Here is a 16990-nt window from a genome sequence, read left to right as displayed (position 1 = left end):
TGGAAAATGTCTGGCCCGTGGGCCATTTAAGACCTGCAAAATCATTCAGTCTGGCCCTGCCAAGGCAACCACAGGCAGGACTCGAAATTCATTAAATGTACAACAGGCCGTTTTTGTTTGTTTGTTTGTTTGACAGGCAGAGTGGACAGTGTGAGAGAGAGACAGAGAGAAAGGTCTTCCTTTTCCGTTGGTTCACCCTCCAATGGCCCCTGCGGCCAGTGCACTGCACTGATCTGAAGCCAGGAGCCAGGTGCTTCTCCTGGTCTCCCATGGGGTGCAGGGCCCAAGCACTTGGGCCATCCTCCACTGCACTCCTGGGCCACAGCAGAGAGCTGGCCTGGAAGAGGGGCAAGCGGGACAGAATCTGGTGCCCCGACTGGGACTAGAACCCAGTGTGCTGGCACTGCAGGCGGAGGATTAGCCTATTGAGCTGCGGCACCGGCCGGCTGAGCAGGCCGGTTTTTAAGTTGCTAATTTTGTATGGCCCATGAATGATCCTATAAATGCCCAGTGGTCCTTCCGGGAGTAAAGATTCCGGGAGGTAGATGAAGGAATGGGTTAGTGCTATGTAAAACCAGAGCAGTGACATCCTGGTGCATGCGAGCCCATGTCCCTCCTAGAGACCATCTTCCACCTGGAACCTGCTTCAGCCAGGGGCAGGATCCCACCGTGAAAGACTCACATCTTGCCAACCGTCTGCAGATACCTGGTCTGTAGCAGAAACTTCTTGGCTGTGAATTTCAAACAGCCTAGCAGAGTGCAAAGGGCCAGATGCAGGAGAGGGAAACTTATTTGGGGAAACAGTTATTGTAAAATTCCCAAACTCTTTCCCATGTGAGAAACTGCTTGGTTGTATTTGCACCAATAAAATGATACAAGAAAGAAGAAAATATTTATAAAAACAGAGCAACCTGATCCCCACATTATAGGAGATACTGTGCATCACAGCAGAAGAATCAGGCACCCAGGGCGTGTACCTGTTGGCCAGGTTTTTGTCGGTTTCTCCTTCCGGTGAACTGACATCTCCGGTCAGGATGATTGTGGGTGGACTGTGAGCTATTGCTGCGGGTGCAGGGCCCTGGTTTAGAACAAAAACACAGACGGTGTTAGGCTGGGAGCAGGTAGGGTCTTCCTGGGGTTAAGCTAAAGCGTTTCTCCTAGCATCCTGAAGATGTGGCCATCCTGTGAGGAGACCAGGGCAAGGTTTGCACCGCAGCTGGAGTGACGTCCAATTGATGAATAAAAATGGTGCATGTTAAAGGTACGTAATATGATGTTTTAACATACACGTGCATCATGAGATAGCTACTGCCATCGAGCTAACTAGCATATCACCACCTCACACGGTTACTCTGTGTGCGTGTGTATGATACTCAGCAAGTTCAAGTACATTACACATTATTAGTAACTGTAGCCACCACACTGCCTGTCAGCACTCCGGAACGTACCGATCTAGAAATGCATGGATCTTTTCCCTTGGATTCAAGCCTCCCACTTTGTCCTGTTGCCTGATTCCTGGGGCCCACCAGGCTCCTCTTCCTATGAATTTGACGTTTCTGGATTCCCCGTGAAAGGGAGATCATGCAGTAGTTGTCTGTGTCACCACATTCCACTTAGCATAACGTCCTCTAGGCTCAACACGGAAGAGCCGTGTTGCACCAGCATGCATGTAGTGTTACATTTCATTGTGTGTGTGTGTGGGTGTGCAGCACACTTCCTTATGTGTTCATCCATTCACACACACTTCAGCTGTTTCCATGGCTTGGCTGCTGTAACACACAAATGTGGGGTTTTGGGGGACATTCAGAAAGGAGAAACGATAGGCAACTTCTTCATTCTCCAGCAGGCATTTGGCTGAGCTTAACACAGCCCGCTTTTCATGTGGTACTAGGGATGCAACAAGCCTTCCTTTATTAATTCTCACCGATCATGCAGGGAATGATGGCACAGGGTCCTCAGACTATGACTGACCTGGCTGGGAAGAACCGAGGCCAGCAGAAAATGTGGTGGCACCCGCACATCCTGCATAATGAATGACAGCCCTCTCTTTTGGGTGATGGTGACATTTCAGTAAAGGGGATTTACTCAGTGGATAGTGAAATGTTTAACTTTGCTTACTTTGTAAAAATGTGTACATAAATAAATGTTCAACACAAATAATTCTGAAGATAGAACAAAAGTTATTGTCTAGTCCTTAGATTCTTGAGGCGTTACTTTATGATTATTAACTAAGAGCCAAAATACCTCAACCTAGGGTGGTGAATTTGTAATTTGCATCAAGTGCTGCTGATGGTTGTGTAGATGATAAAATTCTGTCAAGGGTCTAATAGATATTTGTTGAGTGAATAAATGAATGAATGAAATAAAAGCAGTAAGATACATAAGGATGCACCTGAACTGGTGTCCTCCCAGGCCTGAGCAGATGGCAGGGTGTGTGTGTGTGCGTGTGTGCAATAGATACTGGCAACGTGCAGTATCTCTCTGGCTCTTTGGTCACCTCCTGCGGCAGTGTTTTCATCCCACACTGTTCCCAGGTATGGCTGGGAGGCCCTCTGGGGGTTCTCTCAAATGTCCACTCATGAACTTAAGACAGTGTCTGCCGTTGACCTCTTCCTCCCCACCTCGCTGGCTGGCACCTGCTGCCATGGCTGCCAGGACCCTCTCAGCTGCCCTGCTGCCCCCCCCCAAAGAGCAGTCTGCTAACGCACGCTCCCAAGCATACGGCCGCCACCTCCCACTGCTGGGGCAGTGGGTGCCAGTGGCCCCAAAAGAACCCAGTCCTGGTTCTATTCTGACCTCCACTGGCTCACACTGAAACCACAGCCCGTGGGCAGCCAGCAGGCTGCAGCCCTCTGGGACCAGGACTGAGCTGTGTTCCTGAGCCCTCAGGTCATGGGTGGTGGTCCCTGGCAGGATGGGGAGGAAGCCCTCTCTCCTTTGCACAGTGCACCTTCTTGTTACATGGGTCCTGGGCAGTGCATCTGGACTGCTTAAATCCCACAGCTTTTAGTGAAACTAACACTTCCCTCCTGCGAGCCCAAACACAAGGCCGTGTTTGGGGGACGTCTCTCCACGGGAGCCAAGCCAGGGGACAGGGAACACCATGTGCTGCCTCTGCAGGAGATGCTTTTTTTGGAAGCCCAAAGCCGGACCCTTGAGAAGACACTCCTGGGGCCCTGTGTTCCCACCCAGGCCCACACAGCACAGGGAACTGAGTGGCTGGAGTCAGGGGAGAAGCTCAGGATCTCCCTCCTCTCAGAGCCCTGGGTGTAGACTTGAGCAGGGGAGGAGGAGCAGGAGGTAGCATTGCCTGTTGGGAGAGCAGGACAGACCTGCGCAACTCAAATTCTCACCCAGCCACAGCTAGCTGTGTGTCCTTGGTGAGTCACTTAACCTCTCTGGGCTCTGTGATCATAAAATCTGACTCAGCAAGGCAGTGTGAGGATGAAAAGTAAAGTTGGAAAGCACCTGTCACTGGCGAGCTCAATAAATGACCATTTCACTGTGTGTTTACTTTTTTAAGTTACCCACCATGCACTCACAGTCCAGCAAGAGATACAGAGAACTGAGACCTGGAATATAAGTCTCAGGTATAAGGTGGCAAGGGAAGGATCACAGGCCATGAATGCTCAGAGGAGAGAGAAGGAAACTGTAGGGGAGGTGGAGAAGCCACAAAGTGAGCAGTTGAGCTGGGTCTGGAGAGATGAACTACAGCCTGCCAGACAGAGCCATGAGTGCCAAGGTTTTTGCCTAAGAGAACAGCATTAGCAAAAAGGCATAACTAGGAATTACAGATGCACAGTGTAGCTTGATCCGGAGCCTGGACTATGCAGCGTGTGAGAGTGGAGAAATGAGAAGTTAGAATAAGAGGTGGAGCCAGCTTCCGGAAGACCCTGAATGCCACTCCAGTGAGTTTGGTCTTCACGGTTTTTGGCACCAGAGACCCTGAAGCTTAGGTGTGCGGATAACTTCACTGCCCAAACAAAATACACAGAAATGTTGACAGCAGGTCCACCCATGAGCCCCCATGACTCACACTGGTGAGGCGATGGAAGAGGCCCGGTTACTAAAGCATCTGTCTTCCCTGTAGGAAGCAGAGACAGAGAAAGACAGATAAGAGGATGGGGGTGGGGGGAGAAGAGAGAGCACTCTCATCTTCTGGTTCACTTCCCAAATGTCCATAACGGCTGGGGCTGGGCTGTGGGCAAAGCTAGAATCCAGGTCTGCCTCGTGGGAGGCGTGAAGACAATGACTTGAGTCATGACTGCTGCTTCCCAGAGTCTGTGTCAGCAGGAAGCTGGGGTCAGGACCAGAGCCAAGGGTTGCCCCCAGATACTCTGACTGGGGGCCCAGGCATCCTAATCCAGGCCCTGAGCACCCCCGCCCTGGGCCACCAGAAATGTTGAGGAGTTTCCTGGTGAGTTGGAGCTCACTGTTCACTTGGTTGGCTAAGGTAGAGTGACAGGAAGTCAGCCTGATGCTGGTGGCTGGAACCAAGACTGGTGGACCCGTCTCATGGTCCCAGGGCTCCAGTCCCTCCAAGAACACAGATATTTATCTTTCTGTCAAAGACCCCAACTGGGAGAGATGCCCAGGGAGCTTCTCCAAAAGCAACGCTCATTCCACAGAGAGTGTCACTTCAGGGGCTGGTGGCAAGCTGGCTGCCGTACTCCTCCGTTCCCATCATGGTACAGAGGGCAAAGTCCTGCTCTGTCTCAGATGAAGGGGACGCTGATGAACTGAGATGATGAAAATGCATACTCTGAAGCCGGCGCTGTGGCTTAACAGGCTAATCCTCCGCCTTGCGGTGCCGGCACACCGGGTTCTAGTCCCGGTTGAGGCGCCAGATTCTATCCCGGTTGCCCCTCTTCCAGGCCAGCTCTCTGCTGTGGCCTGGGAAGGCAGTGGAGGATGGCCCAAGTGCTTGGGCCCTGCACCCCATGGGAGACCAGGAGAAGCACCTGGCTCCTGGCTTCAGATCAGCATGATGTGCTGGCCACAGCGGCCATTGGAGGGTGAACCAATGGCAAAAAGGAAGACCTTTCTCTCTGTCTCTCTCTCTCACTATCCACTCTGCCTGTCAAAAAAAAAAAAAAAAAAAAAAAAAAAAGAAAAAAGAAAAAGAAAAAAGAAAATGCATACTCTGAAAAGTGCCACCGGGCCCACAAACACCCACTGATCACAGCTGGTGGTAAAACGAATAGTGGCTTTGCTCTAAGTGATTCTAAGTGAATCCCCCATCACTCGTCCTCTGGACTCCACTGTGGGGGCCCAGCAGGCAGCTGAGAGGCTGGGGACCTCCAAGAGGCCAGGAAGAAACAGGAGGCTCTTGGGACACGGAGTAAGAGTCTAAGGACGCACAGTTGGACAGAATCTAGAGCAGCGGCTGAAGTCAAGAAGGGGAAGCCATGTATGAAGTGGCAGGTGCAGGATGGAGGAGGTGGCAGGCATGGCTGGGGTGGTGCCAGGCTAAGTGGGAGAGCCAGGGAAGGGTGAGCAATGAGAGGCTCCTACTTTGCAGATTCTCAGGTGAGCAGGAAGGGCTGAAATTTTTCCATAGGCTGCTTCTCCTCACGTCATTAAATGAGTTTCTGGCTGGTGTGGTCTCTTGGAAGTCGTTTAAGGAACAAGCATCCTTGGAGGCGAATTGTCTGCACTCAGAGATGCACATGAGAGAGCAGTGGGCCCGTTTGCTAGGAGCACCGTGGCAAGCTTTTAGATCAGTTACTAACACTTCGCAGTTGGAAGAATTCGCATAAAGGTCCAGATATCCTGCTTTTCTTGAAACTGAAAGGTCAGGCCATCTTGCAGAGTAACGGTCAGTTTGACCTCTCTTAAGTTGACCTGCTGTAGTCCTGTGTGCCACTCGGCCCCAGAGGTGTCTGACTCTTGTCCTGGCCAGATTTCCTGGGGCAGGGGAGGTTTGTACCTAAAGTCTCCCCTACCCACAGCATCTGGGTGGCTCCTGCATGGCTATACCCACGGAAATGCCAATCAAAATTATCCCTGGAGCTGGTGCTGTGGCACAGTAGGTTAATCCTCTGCCTGTGGCATCAGCATCCCATATGGGCACCGGTTCTAGTCCCGGCTGCTTCTCTTCTGATCCAGATCTCTGCTATGGCCTGGGAAAGCAGTAGAAGATGGCTCAAGTGCTTGGGCTCCTTACACTCGCATGGGAGACCTGGATGAAGCTCCTGGCTCACGGTTTTGGATTGGCTATTTGGGGAGTGAACCAGCGGATGGAAGACCTTTCTCTGTCTCTGCTTCTCTCTGTCTGTAACTCTGCCTCTCAAATAAATTAAAATCTTAAAACAAAAACAAAACAAAAGCCTCTCCTGTGCTTACGGTGTATGTGTGAGTTCTATCCCCGCTGGGGAAGTTGGTACTCTGAAAATTGCCTTTTCTCTGCCACAGGGAGAGAATGTCTGTTTCATACGAGTCCCCTGTGAACAATAAGAGTGCGCTGGCTGAAACAGCGTTTTCACGTGAGTTACATCTGATGGTTCTCCCTCTTCCCTGGCGGGGAGTCTCCAAATTCCCAGCATGCACCGCGAACGTGGCTGCATCTGTTTAAAGCCGGGAAGGGACAGGCATGAACTCACTTCCTCATGCGGTGTCCCCAAAACCCACATGCAGTGGTAGTGGTGAGTGTGGCTCCATTTCCAAGCATTTAATCTAGTCCGTCTTCTGAGTAGAATACAGATTTTTCTTTTACCACCAAAAACCCACCACTTACTGCCCAGAGCAATTTGAAGTAACCAACAAGAAAATATAAAATAGGAAAACCAGAGACCATAAAACGGGGCAGTGGCAGCATGCGGGGGCGGGGGGGGGGGCAGTCTGATGAACATAAGTTTCCCCAGCAGACGCAGGGGAAGGCATGTCCCCAGCACGTGCGGTCTGGCTCTGAGGTTGAGCTGTCTGCGGTCTGTGTGGTCCGCGTGCTTGGAAGGACTGCCTTAGGGACTGCTCACCAGGTGAGAAAACCCACAAGAAACAGCTCTGTTTCCAGGGCCCCGAGCTCAGCTCCCACCCTCAGCTCTCCTCTCGTCTTGCCCCCGGCACTCTGTTCACACTCCACCCAACCCCCCCCCCCCCCCCCCCCATCATCTCCATCTTTCTCCCTCTCCGGCTTCCACCCTCGCAGCGCCATCTAATTACCGATGGTGCAGGTCAGATTCACAGACCCGGCCTGCAGCCCACGCCCAAGGAGCTGTGCTGGCACGGGCGGGATTCTCTCTGGGCTCCCGGAAAGGGGCGGAGCCTGGGAATGCTCCCGTGTTCTTACACCTCGCTCTGTCCGTTCAGCCAGCAAAGCCTTGTGGAAAGCCTGTTGTGGCCAGGGTCTCGGGCCGGGAGGCAAAGGTGAGCTTCCGATGAGATGGGCAAAGGAGCAAAGCCCCCTCCTCTGCGTGCTAAGTGACCTGCGAGGGGTGGAGCTCTGGGGTGGGCGCTTCCTCTGCCTGCAGGGTCCCCTTGCTAGGAGGAGGGCAGGGCAGGCTACCGCCAAGGGACAGCCCACCAGACAAGCTGCTGGCTGCAGAACTTCAGGCCTGAGGCTCTGGAGCCACACCAGCTCACAATGCAGCTTCCTGCTCGTTTATATTTGAATGTCAAACAACTGAGGCAGTTTTCAGTGCAAGGATGCCCGTGGTGTCGCGTGGACAGAACTCCGTTTCCTGTCCGACTCCGGCCGCCCTGCCTGGAAAGCCTGCAGCAGGGGGACCTGGCACCCAGGGAATGCTCAGGGGGTGGTGGACTGTGCGTGTCGCTATCAAGCATTCGAGATCGAACTCAGTCCTTTGGGATTTTGGTTTCGAGGTTTCTGGGTCTGATCAGCCATCGGGATCAAACAAACCGTGGGTGATGACACCTGCTGAGCTCACAGAACCGTGCAGAGGAACCCAGCTGAAAGCCAGGCGTCGCAGCGTGGCAGAACCACTTCCTCTGCCTCTCTTCCTATACTGACCTCCACTTTATTAATGAAAAACAGCTTTGTCCCAGGACTGGACAACTTGGAAGCAGGGTTAGTGGCAGGCCACAGGCCCTGTCCAGCCTGTGTTTTCACCTCTCCTGGGTCCTGCTGGCCTGCAGGCCTCCAGCACCCCTCTCTTGTGCTTTCAAGTGGCACCTGTCCTCATGGAAGGTGCCTCTTCTTCCAGGAAGCCCTCGAGCCACCATGCAGTTGACTCTACAGCTGGAGGAAAGATACCAGGGCAGGGGTGCTCTCGGCTGCCTGCCTCTCTCACCTGTCAGTGGGCCGAGCCTCCCAGGGGGTACATTTGCTTTCCCCCCAGTGGTGCAGCCCTGTGGGGCTGGGCCATCCCTCATCAAGTTCACCTTGTAATAAGCCAACAGGTCACATTTTGTTCTCTGTAAGTAAATCGTATGGAAACATCGAAATGTGTATTTCACTCCTAAATTCCTAGAATGCACTGCATTTTCCTAATTGCCCAGCACAGGAAGGAGGATAGGCCAGTTCACAGATGGGAGCATCGGCTCCCTCTCCCTGGGGCCAGGCCCAGCCCAGCCAGCAAAGAGAGCCGAGTCCTGCAGGTGCACCCTGGCTGACAGCCGGAAAGCAACATGGGGTTGTGGAGCAGGCGAGTGGACTGGAATCTCACCTGGGTGAACAGGGAAATTTCCTGATTTTCATGTTCTCAAACATTATATACAGCTAACAGCTCCTGTTTTCCGGGTTTGTTTAAACAATGAAATGAGACGAAGCGACAAGAGCAACAGAAATAAGGACGGTGAGGAGGGAGGCTGCAGCCCGTCTCCCTCTCACAGCCCGGAGAGGCCTCTCAGGGGACTTGCAAGGGAGGGATTTTTCCAGCAGCAATCCTGAGGGCCTGGGCGGGGGTGGAAGGGGCTCTGCTGAGGTCTGCTGGATGTGGGACTCCCCCCTGCCCAGCACAAAGGGCCGGGTCCACTGCTCCCAGAAGGGCCCCCAGTGTCCACCCCAGGGGATCCTGCTACGCCCCCAGACCCTGCCCTGCCTCTCTCCCATTGTTGTCCTTTCTGTGCCTGGATGCCAGGATCAGCTGTGACCTTGCTGTCCCTGTCCCGCCTCCTTCATCACTCTCCTGCTCACAGACCTCAGGGGGATGGAATCTCACACTGCTCCACAGAGCATCACTCAGCCAGCCGGTCAGCATCCACCCATAGCCCCAGCCTCCCCTTCCTCCTTCCCTGCCTGACACCATTCCTCCTTCCATTTCCTCTGTCCTGCAGTCTAGCCAGGTAATCATCTATCTGTCCAGTCAGCTACTCAACCTATCACACCACCACACACCCATCCACCTATCTGCCCACCCCTCCATCTACCTGCCCAACCATCCACCTGCCCTACCATCCACCTATCCACCTACCCATCCATCCACCCATCCATCTACCCACCTATCCATCCACCTACCTATCCACCCACCCACCCCTCCATCTACCCACCTATCCACCCACCACCTATGCATCACTCTATCCTCCCTCCCTTCCTCCCTCCCTCCTTCTCCTCCCTCCTCCCTTCCTTCCTTCTGTAAGCTCCCACTCCATGGTGGAGCCCCTGCTGAACATTGGAGACACAAAAATGAAGGACACAGCCCCTGGCCCCAGGTAGCTCACACACACTCTGACAGAGGAACAAAGAACAATGGGCTCCCATCAGGAGCTCCACCCATTGCTCACACTAGGAGCTAAGGACAAATCATTGTAACGTGCACTCCTGCCTGTAACCACTACCATTTAACAATACACTGGGCTTCATCCCAGGCAGGTCCAGAGCTGGAACCTCACAACTCTCATGCTGTGACCAGAACCACTAGAGGCCAGCCTGCTGGCACTGTCCTCACGACCTTTCCTAAGCCTCTTCCACAGAGGATGGGGTGTCAAGCCCTGCACACCACACTGGGGCCTCTGGAGTTGGGGACACTGGCTTTAGGGACAGGAACACCTCATCAGGGAACTTGGGATTAAATCTCCACTCAACCATGACACAGCCACACAAATTCTGCCAACTACAGGACCTCATGGAGACCCAGGTTCTTTATGTACAAAATAGAGAAAATAATATCTACCTTGGAGTAGGGAGACCACGTAGCAGGTGCCCAAGAGATGTCATCAATACCAGATCTGTATGAGTGCCTTTTTTTCTTACCATAACAAGATACCTGAGGCAAGCTGTTAGAAAGAAAAGAAGTTGACCTGGGCTTGCAGTTCTGGAGCTGCAAGGAATACGGGCCTCATCTGGCATTAACCTTCTGGTTGGCTGCACAGAGCATCACATGGCAAGGAACAGGGAGCATGTGTGTCTGTCTGTCTGTTTCTTTTTCTAAATTCACCAGGAGTCAGTCACAGGGGCTCCATTCAGACTAACGCTCTAATGTAATCAAATCACTTTCCAAAGGCCCTGCCTCTAAACACCATAGTTGGATCAAGTTCCCACCCTCTGAATGTCATTAACGCAAGACCCTGGGGAAGAAATCACCGCCCGAGCTGGCGGGAAGGTCTTCACTGAGGCTGTTCTTGCCTGGGACGTGATGACATAAATCAGAATGAACTCCGGAAGAGGAAGCCAAAACCCTCAGTTGGAACATTCTGGTACTTCCGAGTTTCTGGTGACCAGCCTGACCTCACCTGCCTCAGCTACTGCGTATGCAGAGTGGGATGCTAAGCGCACTTACCTCTGGAGCTGTGGGGTTACTATGTGCGGGGAGCGGTGCCTAAGAAGAGGGTTCTCACTGGGGAGGAGGTGTTGTCCCTGCCCTGCACAGCCCTCACCAGGCTGCAAGTGCTTTGCAAGCATCATCCATTTCGTCTGCTTTTCAGGCCTTGCAGACAACGGACTGCATGCGTCACAAAGCCTCTTCCTGCAGGGAGGGTGCACATGGTTCCCAGGCAGCCCACAGGCTGGCGCACACAGAGTCTGCTTGCTGGCCCTGACGACAGGGCTTGAGCGGCCCAGGGGAGGGACAACGGAGAGAGGAGCCGGCGGTCTGCTGACACGGTAAGATCTGCTGTTAAGTTTCAGATGTTCCCAAAGATGGCACAAAACAGACCCTCTAGCTCCTGGTCAGAGGTCACGGAGGGCACGGGAGCAAATCCGATGGGAGAGCAGTGCCACTGGACTGCGAGGGAGCAGGGCCCTGCACAGCTAGTGCTCACAAGCATCTGTGGAGTGGATGCACCTCCATTCCAAATGTACGGAGCACCTGTCGCACGGGAGGGTAATTGTCCCCCCTTTCCTGTGTGCTCAATCTCCATTTCAGTCTCAGAGAGTATTTTCTGGCCAGAAAGAAAAAAAAAAAGTAGTGGAAGCCCCATTTCCTTGGCTCATCACTGTGAGACGTGGAATCTAGGCCTTACTGCTTCCTTGTTAAGTGACTTTTGGGCAATCAACTCAGCCTTTCCAAGTCCTGGCTTACTGATCTGTGAAATAGTTAATAGTTAATGCTTCTTCTACGAGTGTTCTGAAGGTTAACCGAGATCATGAGGGTGAAGAATTTAGTCTAGGAAACACCAGGAGCTGTGTGTTCACTTCTTTCCCCCGGCTTGGATAAGACACCACTTTCCTGGGGATAACAGCCTTTGCCTGCCTCCCTCACAGTGGCAGTCAGAGCAGTGATGGCCGAGATACACCTGCAAGCTCTCTGTCACTCGTTTTCCGTGGAATTAGGGACTGAGCGCCAGCTCTGAGCCGGCTGCTTTGCTTGGAGCTCTATGCATATTACTCTGGCAATTAAACTCAAGCTGCCTGGGTTGGAATTTGGCCTCAGTCACGTCGCTGTGTTACCTAGTGCTCATCACTTTTCTGTCTTAAACTCTTCATCTGGAAGTGGGAATAATAATATCCCTGACTTTACAGAGGCATTGTGAAATGTTACACTTTATTCATTTGTTTATGTGAGAGGCAGAGATAGAGACAGAGTTCCCACTACTGCTTTACTCCCCCAGATAAGTTGGGCCAGGCCAAAGCTGGGAGCCAGGAGCTCAATCCAGGTCTCCCATGTGGGTGGCCTGGAGCCAACCACATGAGCCGTCAATGCTGCCTCTCAGGTGCGCATCAGCAGGAAGCTGGAGTCGGGAGCTGGAGCGGGGTTCTCAACTCCAGGTGCTGTGATGTGGGATGTGGGCATCTTGACCACTGGGCTACACGCTCACTCCCGGGAACTGTGAACAGGAAGTGATAATGTCCACAACATCCACAGTACTTGGACGTAGTGTGTACCCCATAAGCGCCAGCTGTAATTCACAGCTATTACTGCACGGGTGAGGAAGCGGGGGCAAGGTGAACGAGCAACTTACCCAGAGTCACCCTCAAGGATGCAAACCAGGCTCTTCCCACGCTGCCTCCACCTGTGTGCCTGTGAACCAGAGGCACTTCCTGTGCCTTCCAGAAGGGTGCTTAGGCAGTGCTGCTCGGTCACTCTGCTTTCCAAAAGGCCAGGCTGGCCAGGCAGGGTGTGAAGCAAGGTGGCTCCCTTCCTCTGCTGACCCAGACAGGGACAGCACTGGGATTTGTTTTGGTGGCACCTCCCACACTCTCCTGCTCTAAGCTGAAGCGGAGGAAGCCCAGTAGCTTCCTAGCCAGAGGATCTCGGTGCTCCCCGAGCTGACCCCTTCCGAGGCCCGCACACCAAGGGCTGCTGTGCAGCGCACACCCCAGCCTCCTCGTAGTTGCTTAAAAGCTGGGGGAGGCGGAGCAGGAGCACCACCGTGAGCTGAGTGCTGCCGTGATCTTAAGCCATAGATGCTGCTGGAAGACGGGGCGACACATCCGTGCCTGCCTGGGCACAGTGGTGAAGACGCTGCATCCCATGTTAGCGGGCCTGGGGCTGAGTCCTGGGTCCCCCTCCAATTCCAGCTTCCTGCTACTGCATGCTGTGGGAGGTCGCCAGTGAGGACTCAAGTCCTTGGGTCCCTGCCACCCGTGTGGGAGACCTGGACTGAGCTCTGAGCTCCTGGCTTTGACCTGGCCCAGCTCTGGCTGTCACAGGTACTTGAGGAGTGAACCAGCAGACAAAAGAGCTTTCTTCCTGTCTGTCTCTGTCTCTCTGCCTTTCAAAGAAATTAAAATAAAATTTAAAATGTTTTAAGCACAAAGAAGACACTTGGGGAGATCTGGAGTGTCTCATGTGTGACTTCGAAACATTCTTGGAAAATGTAATTAGAACACTGTCTATTTTGGTGAAAAAATTTTGAAATCCATGTATTCAACTGGTCTTTAAAAAGGTCACAGCAGGGAGTGTGGAGGTGTAGCGGGTAAAGCCACCATCTGCTTAGCTGGCCTACCACATGGGTACCGATTCGTGTCCTGGCTGCTCTACTTCAGATCCAGCTCCCTGCTGATGGTCTGAGAAAGCAATGGGAGGTGGCCCAAGTGCTTGGCCCCTGCACTCATGTGGGAGACACAGATGAAGCTCCTGGCTCCTAGCTTTGGCCTGACCCAGCTCTGGCCATTGTGGCCAGCTGAGGGTAAAACAGTGGATGGAAGATTCTGTCTCTCTCTCTCTCTCTCTGTAGCTCTCACTTTCAAATAAACAAATCAATCCTAAAAAAAAAAAAAGAAAAGAAAAGAAAAAGGGGGGCAGGTCATTGAGGGGCCAGCATTGTGGTGCCGTGGGTTAAGCCTCTGCCTGTGATGCCAGCATCCACTATCAGTGATTGGTTTGGGTCCTGGCTGCTCTGTTTCCAGTCCAGCTTCCTACTGACACACTTGGGAAAGTAGCAGAAAATGGCACAAATACTTGAGCCTCTGCCACCCATGTGAGAGACCTGGATGGAGTTACTGGCTCCTGGTTTCAGCCTGGCCCTGCCCCAGCCATTGCAGCCATCTGAGGGGTGAACTAGTGGATGGAAGACCTCTTTCTCTCTGTGTCTCTCCCTTTTTCTCTCTGCGTTTTAGATAAATAAGTCTCTTTTTTAAAAGTTGTGGAAAATACATATCATAAAAATACTATCCATGGATTTCAAAATGTTTTTCACCAAAATAAGCTTATTTTGTAAACTTCATGTTTCCATACACTTTCTGAAGTGTCCTTGAGTGTGGCCTGAGCCAGGCTGTAGTGTGGCGACCTCTGTTTCTAGGAGTCCCTGTGCATAAGGTTGTGCAGCGCTGGGATACAAGATGTAAACCGGAAGGATGCTCTCTCCCCTGCCTGCTTCGCTCCAGGCCAGAGGCCTCAGCCCCACTGACCCCCTCCCCTGAGGCCCAGCACGCCCGAGAAGCTGAGTAGTGGTTGTCCATTGGGCGTAATGGGGCACAGGCTGACCGCACCGCCCATGGCTTCTGGCTGTAAGGGCAGAAAGGCGAAGGATCCTTCAAGCCTAGGTGGCCCTCGGTCAGGGGCTGAAACCGCCCCAGCTCCATAGTGCCTCAGGCCAAGGGCTGATGAGATTGGGCAGAGCTGCGGGCTCTGAGGCAAGGGCTGATGGGAACAGGTGGAGCTGGGAGGCAGAAGTGAATGCTTTTTATGAGCGACACCCAGAGAACCTGAGACACAAAGTTCATAGACCAGGTCCCTGGGTCCCTGGGTCCCTGGGTGACAGGATGTGGAAGAGCAGCTGGGGTTCAAGGCCAGTGTGGTCTCACTGCAGGGTCCTGTGCACTGTGGCCTCCCTCCTGGGCCCACCTCCGTTCCTCACGGGTCCCTCTTGCACTGGGCTCCTGTGGGGCAGAAGCTCTGCACTCTGTGAGCACTCTCTTCCAGTCTCCTCGGCTGCCCACCAGCCCAGAACGCGCCATGGGGGAGGTGGGCTGACAGTGGCCAGCAGGGCCTACCCTTTCGTCTACTCTGGCTCTGGGACACTGAGAGACACCTTGTAGGGAGCTGGAATTTGGGGCTCCTGCCAGCCAGTCCAGGCCCTTTAACTCAAGGATCTCCACCCCCTTCCCACTATACTGGGCCACCCCTGGAGACGTCTCCACCTCACCTGCGGGAGCCCTGCCAGTGAGTGGTTTGAAACCATGGTGGGGAGGGAGGGGCCTTGCTGCTGTGCTCCCGAGGTTTGGAACCAGGAAGAACTGAACTCAGGGCGACGGGCTGCCTTCACGGAGGGAGCTGTGTCTTCCCTGCTCTTTCAGTATTATTCTTATTTCTATAGGAATGGTGGAGTCTTGGGACAGCTGTTTGGGGGAGTTGTCCAGGATTAAGAAGCTAAATTTTGCATAAAAATCTGGCTCCCAGACCTGTCCTTGTGAATTGTAAGGGCTCAGCGATGACCACTGTGAGGGGGGCTCAAGGCTGGGGCACAGAGATGCTAAGGAGACAGACCCCAAGCCAAGTGCAACCTGGGGCTCCGGGGCAGTCACGTGGGGAGTGCTGCCCTCTGTGTCGTGGCTTCCTGCTCTAATCACCAAGCTTTCTGATCCCAACGCATCCTGGGTGGGGGCGGGAGACTCAATAAAACCCTGAGCTTCCGTCTGCAGCCAGAGGGGTGGGGTTGGAGCCACTGTCACTCAGACATTGAAGGGAAGGGCATCTCCCCACTCGCAAGGCTGCCAGTTCTGCAATGTCTCAACCTCACGGACTCGGGGCCATTCCCTCCCGAGTGTTTACTATCCAGCTCGCACAGTTATGATATGCAAGGAAACAAATGTCATCATAAAGTGAAAACAGTCGCGACGAACCCGCCCATTTACAAAAATGATGCTCACTCCCACATCCTGCCCTCACTTAACACGCGTCTCTGCCTGTGGCCCGGGCCAGCGGGGACGCTGCGGGATGTCATCCAGTGCACGCTGACTGCAGAGCCCACCAAGTTAGGGGTGAAGAACGTGTTATCCCAGGTAGAATAACTAGGTATTATTGATGGAAAAACTAGATATAGCAACACCAAAATCAATACTTGATTTTGTTCAACCCAAAAACTGGCATATCGCCTAGAGCGAAAATAACAGGATTTCATTCATGCAGTAAAATCTCAAAATGAGACCCTTTTATGACACTATTTTCACCATTTCCTGTTTTACACGACAGTCTTGCTGAACACCTTTGCACGCTCTCCTGGGATATTTTGATCACTATTTCTGGACATGCATTTAGTGAGTGGGCTCTTGCTGCTGCCCGCTCGCCTGGCCTGATGTGGCTCTGTGCTAAGAGCCCAGCTCTGGGTCAACATCCAGTTTAGGAGGCAGCCTGCAGGGTTAACAAGGTCTGACTTCCCACGAGGCTTCCGTCAGACGCAGCCTACACGGTGCGCCACACGATACGTGGGGCCCTTGGCAGTTCCAATGAGCTCCGGGTACTGTACTCCCTGGTGCGGACGCCACACACCTTCCCCAGGCGCCCGCTGCAGCCCGCACAGGCTGCCAGCAAACCCTGTGGTCTCAGCCCAGGGCTCGCGGCTCGGCCCCCAGCCAGGCTAGCCGCGGGCAGAGAGGGGGCACTTACTTGGCCGGCAGGGCTCTGGGCTGCCTGTGGCTCTCCGGGGGGCTCCTCGTCCTCGGGAATGTGGGGCATGGCAGCCTCCTGGCGGGAGTGGCCGCGTGTGCCCGGAACCTCCGCTGCGTCAGCCCCCAAGATGCTCCAAGAGGCCTGGGCTCCGCAGGCTGGGGAGATGCCAAAAGGACAAGTCAAATCCTTTCCCATTCCTGTCCCAAGCTGGGTTCCATTTGCAGGAGCCAACAGCCACAGCCAGAGCCTGCTTGAGTTCGCATCAGCACTGGAGGTGAAGTGGGGCCAGGGAGGGGGGCTGGAGTTGCATTTCCTCCCGCTCTCTGGCTTTATTTACAAAGTCAGAGGTGACCTTGGGAGTTGTGCATCTAATTTGGTGCTTACAGTAAACACAGCTATCCCAGAAGGGAGAGCAACGTACTTCAGTCTCCTCTCAGCCACAGCGGACAGCAGCTGCTTCCTCGGGACCTGAGTGGTTATTGGTGTGTCACTTGATGAGGACCTACTGGGTGCCAGCCACCCTCCCAGAGCACTACTGGCATCATCTCATTGAGTTCTCGTGGTGGCCTCTGACTGAGACATTAAGACCCCCTCGTAAGGAG

General features: G+C 53.5%; 1 protein-coding gene across 1 annotated transcript in view; it reads right to left on the bottom strand.

Annotated features, from left to right (window-relative positions):
• Nucleotides 1–16622, bottom strand: part of IRAG1 (inositol 1,4,5-triphosphate receptor associated 1) — an 81851-nt gene extending 65229 nt beyond the window's left edge. The window contains exons 1-2 of the mRNA XM_062196501.1: nt 16386–16622; nt 978–1078 (exon numbers count right to left, since the gene is read on the bottom strand). Of these exons, the coding sequence (XP_062052485.1) occupies nt 978–1078; nt 16386–16583 (299 nt within the window). The 5' untranslated portion in view covers nt 16584–16622. The remainder of the gene's footprint in view (nt 1–977; nt 1079–16385) is intronic.
• Between the last annotated feature and the right edge of the window lie 368 nt (nt 16623–16990).

The sequence above is a fragment of the Lepus europaeus genome, chromosome 7 (assembly GCF_033115175.1).
Source record: "Lepus europaeus isolate LE1 chromosome 7, mLepTim1.pri, whole genome shotgun sequence".
Lineage (NCBI taxonomy): Eukaryota > Metazoa > Chordata > Mammalia > Lagomorpha > Leporidae > Lepus > Lepus europaeus.
Note: the sequence above shows the minus strand (reverse complement) of the source record. Positions and strands in the feature narration are given on the sequence as shown.